This window comes from Neodiprion pinetum, chromosome 1, assembly GCF_021155775.2.
Source record: "Neodiprion pinetum isolate iyNeoPine1 chromosome 1, iyNeoPine1.2, whole genome shotgun sequence".
Lineage (NCBI taxonomy): Eukaryota > Metazoa > Arthropoda > Insecta > Hymenoptera > Diprionidae > Neodiprion > Neodiprion pinetum.
In genome coordinates this window covers 1630030-1646384 of record NC_060232.1, presented here as the reverse complement: position 1 = coordinate 1646384, position 16355 = coordinate 1630030, and the positions used below count along the sequence as shown (strand labels likewise).

General features: G+C 41.6%; 1 protein-coding gene across 1 annotated transcript in view; it reads right to left on the bottom strand.

Annotated features, from left to right (window-relative positions):
- Nucleotides 1-16355, bottom strand: part of Dad (Daughters against dpp) — a 39323-nt gene that overhangs the window by 6464 nt on the left and 16504 nt on the right. Inside the window, exons 3-4 of the mRNA XM_046622594.2 lie at nt 15450-15560; nt 35-235 (exon numbers count right to left, since the gene is read on the bottom strand). Of these exons, the coding sequence (XP_046478550.1) occupies nt 35-235; nt 15450-15560 (312 nt within the window). The remainder of the gene's footprint in view (nt 1-34; nt 236-15449; nt 15561-16355) is intronic.

Here is a 16355-nt window from a genome sequence, read left to right as displayed (position 1 = left end):
CGTGTTACCCCTTAAAAAAGTGGGGGATACTCACCGAGACCTATTTTGCTGCGAGTCCTCTGAATCGCCGGCGAAGTCGAGTGGTTCTCGGCAAGGGTCGCGAGGCAGAGGCCGTCTCCGTCAAGGAGGGAGTCGAACACGTTTACCGTCGACGGTTCGACGGGAAAGAGACGACCTACTCTACCGCCGAGTTCCCAGTAGGCCAGGGTGCACCATTCCCGCTGTCCCGATGCGTCTGAAACGATAAATTTGGACACACCCTTGTGTGATTATCTTTAATTAAATAAGCTGTGAGGAGATTCTCTGTACGCCAAATAAATTGCAAATTATTTATTCATTTATTTTCATTTGCAATTCCACTAATTACTTTACACATGTATAACATACTCTTGCTATTATACTCGGTTTTTTTTTCTACGGGCGGATATAATAAATAATATACATATATATATATGTACTTATGTACAGAGACAAGACCTTGCAGATTTCGCGCACGCGGTTTATCGGTGAGAAAAAAAAAAAAAAAAAACATTTCGATACACGTAATGTAATAACAAGAAGATGTTATACAGCGACGGCCGGCGTCGCGACGCCGCGTCGCCTTCTTGCATACCTTTGCAAATAAAAAAAAAAAGTAAAAAAATAAATAAAACTTTGCACGTCTGTAGGGGAGTCTGACGTTAATGTGTATTTTATTTTAAATGACATCATATGTTATTATACTCTTCCTTGCACGCGCTGTTTTGCGTTATTTTTAAGCGTTATATGTACGCATACGTGGGAGCTAATATGTAATCCAATTGCATCCTGTGTGTATAATTACAAGTGATTTTCCGATGCTCAACGAAGCTTATATTAATTTCCAATCAATTCAATATTTATATTCAACGCTAATAAAACCGGGCATCGAATATTACACACACACACACACACACACGTATACCTACAACCTGTAGGGATAAGCACAGGGTATGCACGCGTACAGGTCGTGTGATAAATTTCTTTCTTCAAGGTAGGTAAATAATAAGCAGGTATAAGCGCAGCGTACGATGAGATATGAAAATTTTTATAAACTCACTCGCGTTTCGCGCAAGTAGCACGATCAGATAATCTGATATTACATACCTGTCCACCTTCTATACATACGTTTTATTGGTCATAATACGAAGATTTTTATACGCCTGTGTGCGCGACGTGTGTATTATATACATAACGCAAAATATCGATAAATACGATTGACTCATTGCCGAATCAACGACTATATGTATATATAAATCCAAAGTAAACCGGCTCAGCTTTTTATCGCCGCGCGAACGTTACACGCCAATGAAAAGTTTTTATCATTTACTTATAGCTAACGAGTATAAGAAAAAGTGTGCAGTTGGTGATCGTGATTGTGAAAGAGACGAGAGTTCGATCTCGAGTAAAGGCGGAACAAAAATACGCATTGGCTAGACAATGGGATCACGACGTTATGGGTGTACTGCGTTATCACGAAGATGCGAGGGGTGGGCGAAATTCCTTGGGGATGAAGCACCTGTTGCTCCCTCTTAAAATGGACCCGCGTTCCGCATCCCCTCGTCGAGGTTTATTACGAGATTTCCCCCATCCATCAAAACTTGGGCGGAAGAGAATTGTCGCGTCTCGTCGGTCCGCACAACCTGTTGCTGCTGCTGCTGCTGCTGCTGCAACCTCATCCCGGAACTAATCGTTTTTACAACCATCGTGGTTGAGCGCAACGTCGCAGAGGTCGAGAACCGGCCTGCGATTTCTATGTTTAAGGATGCCGGTTGGTCAAAGATTGATTTTTTTTTTTAATCATCTTACACATGTATGCGGGGCGGGGTTGAAGTTCTGAATTTGAAAAGTTCCAAACGCGCCGAATTCCGAATTACTTGGTGGAAACAACAAAATTTCGAATGGTCGGAAATCCGAAACCAAGAAAGCTCAAAGTGATGAGATTTCACCAAGCCAGTAAAGTCATTCGGAATTTCGATGTCTGAGGTGTTTGAATTTTATCATTTTCGCATTTTCGGAACCTTGAGCGTCGGGTTTCGGACCATTCGAAGCTCTTATCTTTCGTCAAAGTTTGATTTCTTTGCTTCGAGTTTCGCGCTAAAAAAAATTCGCAACTTGTCGCTTTCGGAACGTTTCGGAAACTGTCATACGTTCGATCTTTTGGCACAACGCATCCCCTTTAATCCGACAGAACCACATACATATTCAGCAACAATTTCACCACTATAAGTGAAAATTTGAAGGGCTCTGGTTGAGAATGGGGGGCGTCGTAGTTCAACCGCGTCTGGAGGTCAACCCACGCGACGTTGTACGTACGTTACACGCGTTCCGTAGATTGTAACATACGGTCGTGTGCAACTCGTCGAGTGTATATCTCGCTCGCCGTTCCTCGTGCAGCTCGCAATTATCTTATAATTTTCATCCTGTCGCATAAAAAGTTATTAAACTGGTCCGAGAGCACGAGCCGAGCACGATTTCTCGTCTTTTCCATCACGCAAAGAGCGCCTCTCCTGATCCGTGTAATATACGTACATATTCTATACCAGAAATAGCTATCGCAGCTAAATGGGGATGCTGGCATGCGTGTTAAAAACGTTTCTTTTTTTTTTTTTTGAAATCCCAAATAACGCAATTTTCTTTTTAAATTAATTTACTTTCCCGCATTCATCTTACATCGAATTCACTTCCGTTCCTTCTTAAATTTAACCATTATTTAACTTGTACTTAATCAAACGCACAATAATTCGTACCGAATGTCTGACCTGTTTCCCTGCAATGAATATAATTCTCATTTTATTACGCAGCTCTGCAGTTGCCGCTAGATTATGCAAAACTGTTCATCGTTATGCGGTAATGTTTAAATATTGTTAAAACTGAGTAGTTACGCAAGAGAAGGAAAACGTGGCACAAGTATAACTATTCAGTCGAATTTTAGCCAAACTTTATGGTAACGGCAAAATTAATCCGTCCAATATTTCCTCGTATACATACATTATAAATACAATTTTCAACACGCAATTGATACACAACTACAAGTAATTCATACATCCTTGTGGCTGTGTTGCGATGATTCGGCGCGACGAGACAGCGATAAAGATACCGAGATTTCCTTGTAATTGAAACAACATTCGAACACGTTATACCGTGGAAACGTTGTGTAAAACAATTCGGTGGGTATAATATGAATGATGAAAAAATAAAAAAAAATAAAAAAAAAAAAAAATGAAATTTCTCCGCGCGTTTTTACGACGACGTACGCGGCCTAAGGTGTTTAGGTGTGCATACCAGGTGATAGGAGAAGGCCCGCGAGTCTCCCCCTCAATCCAACATTCACATCTACGTAACACGCGAAGCCCGAGAGCTAGAACCGGCGAAACGACACACGTCGAGTACGGTAGGTGGTGGGAGAGAAAACCTCTCCGAAGTGTATAAAAATAGATATTACGAGTTAACGCGGCGCCAAGATTGCGAGCTATCGGACGGATTACGTCACTTGGTTGCCGTATAGCGTCGAGCAAGGACGTCTATCGTCGCGACGCCGCCGTCTCAGCGCCTGCCGATCGCAAACCGATTCCGAGTCTCTCCCCCCTCCTCCGCCTCCCCAACTAAAATAAATCGCGATTAAGGTGTCACGTGAACGATGTTTAAATGTTTCATACGGGAATCAGTTTTTTTTCTTTTTCTTTTCTTTTTTTTTTTTTTTGTGTTAGCGCGATAGTTTCGAGTTTGGGAAATTCGCTCCGGTCAGCTAGCAAATTATTACATCTTCATCTCTTCCTCTCCGCATATACACATAAAACTTAATTTTGATTATTCTTTTTTCTGCGATCGTTTTGAGAAAAATTTCAAATCGATTCAGTTTTTCGAAAGCATGAGATGATCGAATGTTGTAATGATTCGGTCGGAACGCTTTAGACAAGACTCGAGACAACGATTCCAGACATTTAATTCTCCTCTTGACGATCCAATAATAAATCACGAACATTTCTATGTTCTTCCCGAGATTCGCGGGCAGTTTTACAATTTATGATTCACCGCACGAGTCCACGAATGCGGAAAATTTACCACGAAATCCACCGTGTTTTATCGTGTATTAATTATTGCACCGCGTTGTTATCACACGAATTGAAATTTGAAAAAAAGACGCGGTGAGATGACTTAATCATTTTACAATTAGTACACGTATTCTCGATTTTTATATTTATACTGACAATGAGTATATAATTTTAGAATCGCATCACAATCGTGAAAACCGTGATTATACACTAATTAGCGACCAATTTTTATTGTACAAATTGTCGTACGAAATTCGAGGAAAAAAATGAAGTAATCAAATTTAAATAACAAAATAGCGTAATTATGCAGATCACCGATGCGTGATGTATAATTTATAGATAGACACACCCGTAGAGACTGTACGACAATTATGATCGTCATTGTACCTTTAACTGCGTGAATTCGTAGAATTGTTGTTTGAAAATGTTATAAAATAATTGCGACAATGCCGATCGACAGCCGACGGCATAACTTGGCTTCTTGGATCTTCGCGAAATTAGCAAAGGAATTGATCGAAATTCTCCGTATCCTCAAATTTCCCAACTTCCGTGAATTTTCCGCTGCATATTTTACGCGGCCAGTCCGTTCGGTAACCGTTACAAACCACATAAACATATTCGATACATCTAATTATACATAAATTATTCTATACAGTATTGCAATAATGATTATAATATTTATCCCGAGGCGCGTTATTGTATCGCACGCTCAACGCTATCGTCATAATTATTTATTCATTACGCGTATCCATGTAACAACTATAAGCGCGCATAACACAAGCGGTAAATTCTTGGTGTTTTCGTCTCGTGTACGTATATACGCGGATGATAGCGGGTCGGAAGTTATAGGTGACGAGGTCGGAGGTCAAGGGTCAGCCGTAAGGCTACGGCACACAAGTCACACACACACACACACACACACACGCATACGGATAGGTGTATGTTCTTCGATATACGTACGTCTAACGCGAGTTGAAAGGCGGGCTGAAATTGAATCTCGCAACGTTCGGTCTCATACTCATTGATATCTAAATACATACATGCATGCATACACATATTGTACATATGTACATACATGTACATCAGGGAGGTTCGCTTTTCCAATTTTTTTTTTCACTGATACCACTCGAAAAATTTGTGACGAATACTGAAAAAAAAATTGTCGCAAAAGCTAGAGGAGGTAGGAAAATATTTAGAGGTCGCTGTACCAATTCTTGTAATATTATTTATTTATTTTTACGTCTACACCTTACGGACTTGTATGTATAATTAGTTTATCTTTTTCGTATCGTATCGTCTTGCGACAATTTTTTTTTTTTCCATGAATAAAAAAACACAAAAATTTAAAATGAACCACCCCGATATACATACATTGTAGTGATTTAAAAACGATCAGGAAGCAACGTAAACGCTTACATACGAAGCATACATGTGTATGCGATACGTCACTCGTGAAAAGCAAAGCTGCGTATATATTACGTACCGTGTATACACGTCTGAGAAATGGCATGCCAATTTTACGTTCCATACATTTATACAAAGTACAAAGTCACGCGCGTACGTGAACGACCGCACATAACGTTCGTAATTACTTCGTAGAAACCGGCGAGATTTGGAGCGATTTGAGCGATTTTTCGCAATCATTCGTACATGCGTTCATACGCACATGCGCACGCATATACGTACATTCATGCATACGTACGTACGTCCGTACGTGTAACGGGGCCAAGCCCCGCGTATGTTCCGTTCTTTTTTTTTCCTCTTTTTATCTTCTTTGCACAATTACGTATGCGTGTATTCTTAATTTTGTTTCTGTTTTTTTTTTTTTTTTCGCTCTCTTACATTCCGCAACCGTGCGTACAATATTGTGTTACGTATATAATAAGAAGAGTGTTCCGCTTCGGTTGATTCTGTAACTTTATCACATCGTTTTTTTAAACAGCAGCGGCTTATCGCCAAATGTAAACGGTTCACCGCATACATCCATACGTACGTGCATATTTTCGCCCTCTCGCATTTTCGCACCAGCAACGTTTCGACGCGTGCCCGGGTGCACACACGTGAGTACGCATAGGTATAACTTGGAACATCGTTAGGACGGACACATCGTACGTACGCCTATGTGCGTCTCGATTATTAAACAAAGCTGCATTCCACCGGGCAATAATATTGCATCCATTATAAACACACGCAACGAACACAGACGGACGCGACGCGTTTTACCCGCGAAACGTCCGCCGCGGCATTTGTACAAGTCTGCACGCTGCTTTCATGTCTGCCGACAAACGGTCGCGCGGTGTATATCATACATGTAAATTCCAAGTAAAAGCACGAGAGAGAGGGAGGGAGGGAGGGAGGGAGGGAGAGGGAAAGAGAGAGACTCGTCGTATGCGCTCATAACGTACACCTTGGTGCTTGCTGCACAATGCGACTCGACACTAGCTGGCGGGCAAAACAAACTTGTTTCTTCCCGGCGCCTCGCGCAATTTACATGTATGCATTTATGCACAATCTATACGTAGCTACACACGCGTACGCATGCATTACAATAATGTCCAGGCAACGACATTTTCTTCTTGCAATATTCGTTTTTGTTTTTTAAATTTTGTATTTGTATTTTTTTTTTTTCTCTTTCAATTTGTTAGAATTAAATGTACGCGCGAAGTGTAAACAATTTTAATGAAGAAAGAAAAGAAAGACGAATAACCACACGACTGAATGTTAGAGCGGACTTTGGCAGATTTTTGATTAATTATATGCAACAATGAGATAAGGAGCAAAATAATAATGACGCGACGGTGTTCAACGTATCACATACGTCAGGTTATAAAGTTCGATCCGAAACCTACGATTACATTTACTTTTTCAACGTCAAGGGATACACGAAATATAGACGATATGGAATAACGCGGGTTTCGCGTGACATTCTGCAGCAGTAATTTTAAGTGTGTATGACTAACAACGTATCTAATCGCCCCCCTCTCCCCAAGGTGTGCATCGTGGAACGTAACGCGTCTGCATATGCATGCAACAATTAACACAGGCCCATGACTGCACGAGGCGACGCGACGTCGCTCTTCCTAATACACTCCTTCTCCGTCACTGTGTACGTACCAACACACACGTACGTAACGTACTCGAGCTACACGTATATACGTACGAGGTAGATATACACGGACGGCTCTCGTCTGTCCTTCAAACGGCCTTCCTGCCGACTGCCGAGAGACCGAAGAGCAAAGGTAGGATAATGGCTGGGCATATAGTGGCGTAGGTATTAGGTATAGGTGCATTGAATATACCAGAGCGTACGGAACGCGTGTGTATGAGTCGAGGAGAGATGCGGAGAGAGAGAGAAGGATGTATATTAACGCACGACAAACACTCCGTGAAATGTAGGTACATACCTACCGCGGTATATCATACCTTATGGACTTCGAGTATGTACACGTACGTGGATATCTCTAGTGTCGTGATATCTGTCATATTTGTGACACATACACGTGTAGGTATGTTTACCTGCGTATGTATAAAGTGCGTTATACAGACAGGGCCGAAAGTTCGTCGCCGAGAATAAGATAGCTGTGTAACCATCGACGACGACGACGATGACGGGAGCGATAGAGAAAGGCGCGTCGCGTCACTCAATCCATCAATCCATCAATCTCTCTCTCTCTCTCTCTCTCTCTCTCTCTCTCTCTCTCTCTCTCTGTCTTTCTTTCTCCCTCGCGATAAGGAGATCAAAGTCACGCACTTACGATGCGACAGTGCATATTGCGGCTCTCCGTGCATTTCGGAATTTTTCCGTCCCACCTTTCACAAATCAATTTATCGCACACGCGAAGGTTATTGGGAGTTTTGTAAAACATACATGCCGGTGCATTATTATTAACGTAATACCGTTTGTCGAACGCGCGAAGCATGCAAAGGTTCGAATCATTTCTCAAATCAAATCAAATCAAATCAAATCAGATCAGATCAATCCCGGTAGATATAATCGCAGATTATACGGCGAAAATAGACGCGTGTTTTATGTACAGGGTATAAGATACACTCGTCATCGTATATATACTCGTTTACCTGTGTATATTTTCGACAAGTTTCAAAAGTTGTGAGTTGTGGGAAAAAAAAACGGTAAAAACAAGAAACGAAATTGCAATATAGACCCATCTCTCAAAGTGCGAATCAATATTCGAATGTTTAATACCTTGCAGCGGGAGACGAGAAATTACACAAACAGAAATTTCACGCTGGTGTATATTTTTTCAATTTAACCATTCCTTTTTTCTTTCTTCTCACGACTGTTTACAGCTATATCGTTTCATCGCTGCAGGTATGCAGATAGAACTGAATAAACAAATACTCTCAATAATTTGGTATACCCGAACACGAGCGAGTCGTCAATGATCGCGATATTTATCAAAAACTAATAACACAAATTAGAAGTTAAAACACGTAAAGGTCTGTAACACGTACAATAACAACTGATAACAATGAATCACGAATACGTCAAGCAAGAGAATCGAAACTTACACATTATAATTGTGTAATAAAAATGTACACACCGCACGCGCATCTCTTTCACGATACGTTTATATATTACAATATTATGCACATTTCAGGTAGGCTACAATTATACTCTACATACCTACGAGCACGTACGTACAGATCCATTTACAATTGCGACTACACAACTCGTACGTGTAACAAATACACAGGCAAAAATCGGCGCCCAGTCGGACCGGTCGTAAAATTGCAAACAAATGCCTCGCGTCTCGCGGTCGTCCGTACATATAAGTATGTGGTTATGTGGGTATGCATACTGTACGTACCTACCTACATTCTCTCTCTCTCTCTTTTTCCCATCGTACCTAGACCTCTCCGTCGTTGGTCTTTTCGCCGATTCATACGCGATTCTCTCGTCCGCATAACAAGTCATAAAGGATAGATAGATAGGTACGACGTATCGCACGTACGTGCAGGGTGTTGCCCGTGTGTATGAGAAAGAGACGCGTCGATGTGCCTTGTAATGGGAGAATAAAAGATGGCCCGACGCCAGTGAAGGCGCCACATACCGGGCGCCGCCTGGCAGCCTCTCCCCCCTCACCCTCCTGTTCCTCATCTTCCTCTCCGAAGGCAGGCGGCGTCGGCACACACCGCATATTCACCGGCCAAGTGTGTACGTATTCCTTGTTCCTCACCGGCCATCGTGCTGCAACCGAAGCGAGCAAACAGGCCTCCGTTGCCTCCCTGCTGCACGCACCTATTCGAACCGATCGCTTGGCCTCCCGGCGTAGCTTCTCTCTTTTGAGTTGGTGAAGAAGCCCTTCGCGGGATGCGCCGGGCGGATTTTCGAGGAAGGGAGAGACGGAGGAGAGGAGACGAGACGAGAGGAGAGGCCTTCGAGGCCTGACCGATTATCGCTTCGCTCTTCTTGTTTGAGGGTTTTTCGACGAGACGAAAAGTGCATTGCGTCTACCTGAATCACGTGCCCCGTCCTCCCGCAACGGAAGGGATCAACCGAATGACTGACCTGCAACTGGTTGGATGCAGTCGACTCGTGTGTAATATCTGTGTCGGTATGTGTAGAGGTAATAAGACAGGTACGCTTACTACCTCAGCGATGATCAAGTTGTTGGTTTAAGGTCTGTCATTCGTTCATTCATTCGTTCATTCACATTCTTTCTTCCTTACTCTCTCAATTCGTTGTTTCGGTATGACGCGAAAAATAACAAAGAAACTTCCATTTTTCACATTTATACACACACACACACACACACACACACACACACACACACACATATAATTTATACTAGCCCGTAATTGCATCGCCACTCGAACAATTTTAACACACGGTATAAAAAAGATAATATCCTTTTCGCCTTGCGTTATCAACTATTTTTCATTTATCAAGCCTACGCACTCCTACAATCTACAAACAAACGGAAAAAGAAATAGAGAGAGATTTGTTTTTGTTCGAAGCGCATATAATATTATATATATGCGAAGTATGTACAATACAACGTCCGATTACACACGAACATTAATGTTTATACCTAACCACCTACACCATCCATACCACAAGTATCGATCTGCGATTTAAGCTGTTACATACGCGCAGTTACCTTCTAATGTACGAATATTATCCTAGGTTGCCACCTGGGCGGATATGTTCGCAAAATACACGCATGTTCGTAATGCAATACGCGAACGCGAACGTCGAACTTAGAAAATGGCGAAACTTTAAAATATGCAAAGTTGCAGAAACCAACTCTGGCACAGGGTCTCCACGTTCGTTGCCGCAGGCTTTTCACCCGATGCACCCTTCTTCCATTTCGTTCCCTTTTCCACATACATACATACATAGGCGTATACGTAAAATTGCCAGCCTTGTTCAGCGTTCGGAACTCATTTAATCACCCCCCCCCCCTTCTCCCCCCGTTGTCTGCTCCGCACTCCCGACGACTAGACAACCGATTTCGTTCTCGTTCAAATTACACACACATGATATGCACAGATCAGTCAAATTCCTTGTTATATTTTTCTTTTTTTTCCGACAGACGGTATAATGATGATATTATTATTATTATTATCATTATTATTATCATTACTATTATTATACAGTGCAGGTATACGGTAATTATTCGTCAGCTGTGTGCAGGCGAGAGAGACAACCGCGTGTCGAGGTTGCAATCTCATCAGTTGTATTACAGTGCGGTTCAAGTATAAAAGAGGGGATGAATATAATTGAGAAAGAGGAAAGAATCCGAAGCGAGATAGAGAAACGGAGGTTGGTCAGCACATGTATTTGAGATAAATTTGCTCGAGTGTTTCGACATTCGCTCGGTCGGAGCGGTGAACCGCAGGCTTTGAAACGTCGGATATTGCATACCGCGCGTAATAATCACGCTTCGTGGTATAATTCGATATTTTGAGGAGAACGTGGTTGGAACTGGACGATAGGGAACGTTTCGAGAATATAGGACGAGACGAAAACGGAAGAGCGGAAATCAGGCGAAATAACAAATACCGGATACCGGGTACGGTGAATAAAAGTACGAGGACACCGCTGAATAAGCTCGTGCTTTTCTAGGAGCCCAAAACATCCCCTTTAACCCGCCGAGTCAGCCGCCGGCGATCAAATAACGAACCAACGACCGTGAGGGAAGCTGCGAACGACGGCCTTGACCCTCGATCGATTTACGTCGCGCCTTTGATGTCCGTGCGTTACGTACGAGTCGAAGGGGTGTTTTATCACCTACGGAACATCTCAAAACATTTTTTATTTACCCGCGTACAAGTATAGTATAACGCAGACGCCGCGGGCTTTTGTTCCAAGATTTTTCTTTTTACATCGAGTACATGAAGAAATTTCAAATAAGCAAACAAGGAAAATATAAGCCATCCTCTGTATATAACGTACAATACGTTAGGGTGGTCCTTGTTCAGGGTGTCGAGCAATTTTTTCCACCCCACCTTCCAAAATCAACTTCAAATTTTACCTGAAACTCTACGAGTTTAGTCCGCTTTGTGACAGAAGTTTCTTTATGGAAATTAACGTGGGAAAAACTTTTTTTCTCAGTTTCATTGTAAGAGTGATTAAAAAAAAAAATTCACATCATCGTACCACCGTACCATCTATACAAATTGCACTTCCTCTAAATAAAAAAGAAGACGAATTTCGAGGGTGTGCAATTCGTCTAGATTGCCCGGTATGATGATGTCAATTTTTTTTTCTGATAGTATCACTAACGCCCACTAAAACTTCGCGGTTACAGATTTTTTCGAACATCATCACTCTTGTAATAAAATATATACTGAGAAAAAAAAGCTTTTCCCTCGTTGATTTCCATAAGAAACTTCGATCACAAAGCGGACGATCTTAAAGTTGACGTAAAAATCCGAAACAAAAAAAATTAGGCGATTGTTTTCGACTTATTTGAAGTTAATTTGGGAGGGGGAGGGCAAGAAAAATTCGTCAACACCCTAACAACACGTATAAGGAAGGAAGGAAAGTCATAGCGCGTTGAGGGATAGCTGTTACATCGTGCATACGACGATGAATACGACCAGGATGTCCATAAAGCGAAGGATGCGGAACGCGTTCGTATAATATAACCGGAGTTAAGCCAACCTGACCAAACCCAACTTATATAAGAGAAGAAGAAGAAGAAGAAGCGTTCCGCGGACAACCTGTTGCTTTTATTTGAGCTTTTCCTTTTTTCGCGCTGAATCATGATCCTTGTTTTCGCAGCCGTTCCTGCTGTTGCTGCTGCTGCTACTCTGCAATGCTCCCGAGATGCAGAGTATTTCTCGCCGTTATACATCATAATTTTCGCGACACGCGTCCTGCGATGGATGTCGTTATATTGCACAATTTATGCATATTGAGTTCATAATTTATAAGTATGAAACACAGACCGACGATAAACCTAACAATAGATTTAAATTGAAAGTATAATTATGTTAAATGGCTGTATTGCTCAATTATTTAGAAAATAAAACATGAACTTTGTAGTCAACGTCGATTATATTATATATCATGAAACATTGTTCGGCGCCCTCAAAAAAAAAAAAAACTCGATCTTTTAATTTAAGTATGACAATATTAGAGACACGTTATTTTTATCCGTTGCTTTGTAACAGCAAAACTGGATCATTCCTCTACATATAGTACGAAATAAAAATACTGCATACGTCCTTTAAATTTTTTCCGTACAATTAACAGCGTTCAGATAACTATGAAACGGTGCACCTTTCCCTCTACAACCATCTTTCCTCCAATCACACATCCATACATACTATACCCGAAAACAACGCGCTTGCAATTAAATTACATCCCGTGCCTATTAACGTTTAAATTATACATTACACCTGATACAGGTACGCACAATTATACACACACGTACACGTATCAACCGAGAGGCAAGAGAGAGAGAGAGAGAGAGAGAGAGAGAGAGATGTGTCAACAATTGTACAGTAGGTATATACGTATATGCGTTACGTTCAACAATAATATATCCAACATAGATAGAATTTATATACCTGATGTTAGAAAAGCGTCAAAACTTGACTGACAAATAAATCAATAAAGCACAGCGTTGTACGTGCTACGTTGTGCGTTACGTTCGTAACGTCGGTGGTTGCGATAGTGGAAGGAAGGCAAAGGCAAAAGCAGAGGCAAAGCCATGGCAGGGCAGCCGAGCGAGGTCGCGGCACATGCGGCAGCTGTCTGGCGCCAGCCAAACCCCCTCTCACCCCCCCCCCCCCCCCCCCAACCCCCGCCCCCGCCCCCACCGCCACCTCAAACCCACCGACGTCCTTTCGGCCCCTCTCTCTAGATACCCGGCATTCGGGCAGAGCGGCGTCGAGACGCAGCCACCAGCCTTACCGACCGGCTCCTCGAGAACCCAAAGAAGAAGAAGAAGAAGAAGAAGAAGAAGAAGACGAGTGTCACTTACACTTGCCAAGATCGGAATTACGTACATATATATGCCTTCTTTTCTTCTCTTCTCCAACCGTATACGGGGGGGGGGGGGGGGGGGGGGGGGGGGGCTTTTCACGCTAACTCGGTGAAACGGTTGACCATGACATTTTTCAGTTTCAACCAGGAATTTTTTCCGCGCTGGTAAACGACCGTTGGAAAAGTTTCCGAGAATTTTTTGCAAAACTTTTTTTTCAAATCATTCGTCTTTACCCCGAGACTTTTTTTTATCCCGTTACCGAAATGAAACATTTTCACGAAAGATTCAGAGTGGGAGATAGTTTTTTTTTTATTTTTTATTTTCACAACTGCTTGAAAACTGTTGATAATATACTATACCGCATCTCCGATTTGACTACGGATTTTTCAAATTATTTCTCCCGTTCTGAGAAACTCCCTCGCCACTTTTTTCAAAAAATACTATTTTGTGAAAAAAAATTACAACGCCAAAAGTGTTGGAGTGTGTTTTAGAACTGAAGAAACAATTTTAAAAAGTCGGTAATCAAATCGGAGATGCGGTATGCGTTGTAATAGATTTTTAACAGGTATGAAAATAGAAAAGACGATTTAAACATATAAAAAACACGAGGTCCCAGTCCGAGTCTTGAGTGAAAATGTTTCATTTCGTAAACTAAATGTTTTTTTCTTCTTCTTGTTTCGTAAAAATCAATTTGGGTGTTTTTTAAGGACGAGTGATGAAAAAATATTTCAAAAATTTCTTGGAAGCTTTTCAAGGGTCGTACTAATGCGGAAAAAATCCTTGGTGAAATTAATAAAACGTCATGGTCAATCGTTTACGGAGTTGGCGTGGAATGCCCCATACATAAAACTCGAAGTCTCTCTTTGCGTGTATGTTCGCTTGTAACTCGGGGACTACCGAACCGATTTTGATTATTCTTTTTTCTGTCGATAGCTAAAATGTCTGGCCCAGTTTTAGGATACATTTCGTTAAAACCAGATCGATTATTTCCGATATATAACGAAATTTGTAAGCCTATTCGGAATGGGATCAAACACTCGTGCGAATGCTGATTAAACTCTTGGACATAACGGAAAGGTATGCTCAAAAGTTTTCAAGGTCTCGACGAGCTCTACAAAAACGTTTAATAGTTTTTCCACAATATGCATTTAAAAATATTACGTATATGTTCATATACGGTTCAAAGTTAAAAAATTATATGGATATTGAGTACCGGAGTTATTCGGATCGTGGATATTTCAAGCCTGAAGAGAAGATACCGTATCGTCGAATATTTATATAAAATTTACTATCCTACGTAAAATGTCTACATCAGGCGACGAGTGTTCGGTTAGCGTTTAAAAATGCAATTTCAGCATGGATAATCTAATCCAGTTAACTTAATTACACCGTAACAATTTAATAATACGGTTGAGTAACTTGCATTTGTCGATAATCCGCATTCATCGTATCGCGATCGTCAAGTTATACAACAAAGATGTGTACCTAACCGATTAATGAACGTCTACACAAACGCGTGATCGAGTCTCTGTTTGTATATGGACAGGTATAATGTTACAACGTTTGGTGCAAGAAAAATAAAAAAAAAAAGAAAAAGAGCCAGAGTAAGGGAGAATGATAAATTCAAAACTAAAAAGAAGCTGTAACAAAAATAATAATGAGATAAGAAAGAGCGAGAGAGCGAGAGAAAGAGAGAGAGAGAGAGGGAGAGAGAGAGAGAGAGAGAGGACGGCTTCCAGCTGGTTGGCCTCACACCACGTGCCACGTGTCTCACCTCACCTCACCTTGTGAATGAGCAAATTGTTTTCGTCTCTAAATCCTATTACCTAATCGACACACCGTTCTACATAATATCCGCGTGCATTATATTAACGATAAGCATCGATGGTGTATTCTTGTAAAAAATTGCAAATACCTTCACCGTTCGTAGTCAGGGATCCGGGAAGTGGTGGTGGGTTTGCGTTTCTGTGCCGATTAATCACCGCGTCGGCGTCTCCTTCGCCTCCACCTTCGCTCGGTGCACGATCTGAAATCCATCAATGAGGAAAACTTGTATATATATACATACATGTTGAAAAAAACTGAACTAAATGAACTGCCTCTAAACAGGAATGAAAAAAAAAAAAAAAATCAAGCGTAGTAATAATTAATTAAATAAATAGATAACGATCAGGATGAGAATGAAAGTTACATTGAATTAGGTGGGGAGAAAAAAAATGGGAGTGGGGTGGAAATTTTTTTTTTTTTTAATTCGCCTCCGCGAGTTGTTTTTCTCGCGAGGCGAGTCGTCTTAATAATTCCTCCGTGAGTGTGCGAGTATACATACGTATAATATTACGTATGCGCGTATATACGTTCGTGTATGTATAACGTAAAAAGAGGAAAAAACGCGCGACGCTATTTTGACGCGGTAGCGGCTTGCTTCTCTCTCTTTCTCTCCCCCCTCCCCCCCCCCATCTTTTTCTCATTCTTCTTTTTTCTTCTTCTTTGTCGTATTCGATAACTTCTACTTCTGCCAGTCGGATTCGCGACCGACTGACTAGCTTCCGTACGCGTGTTCGACTCACGGATTACTACACCCAGAGGACACATATTAATATACCTAGAGGGAGATAGGATTTTTCCACGCAAAACTAAGCTATTGCATAACTCGATCGTCGCGACAAAACAACCGTATGGAAGCTGTGACTGAGACATAATATAATAATATATTATCCTGCCTCTGTACACCGGGCGGCGATACTTCCATTACAATATCTTGTCATTCACAGATCGGATCGTGTCGACCCGGGTTACGTGAATCGAAACGCGATTTTAACCG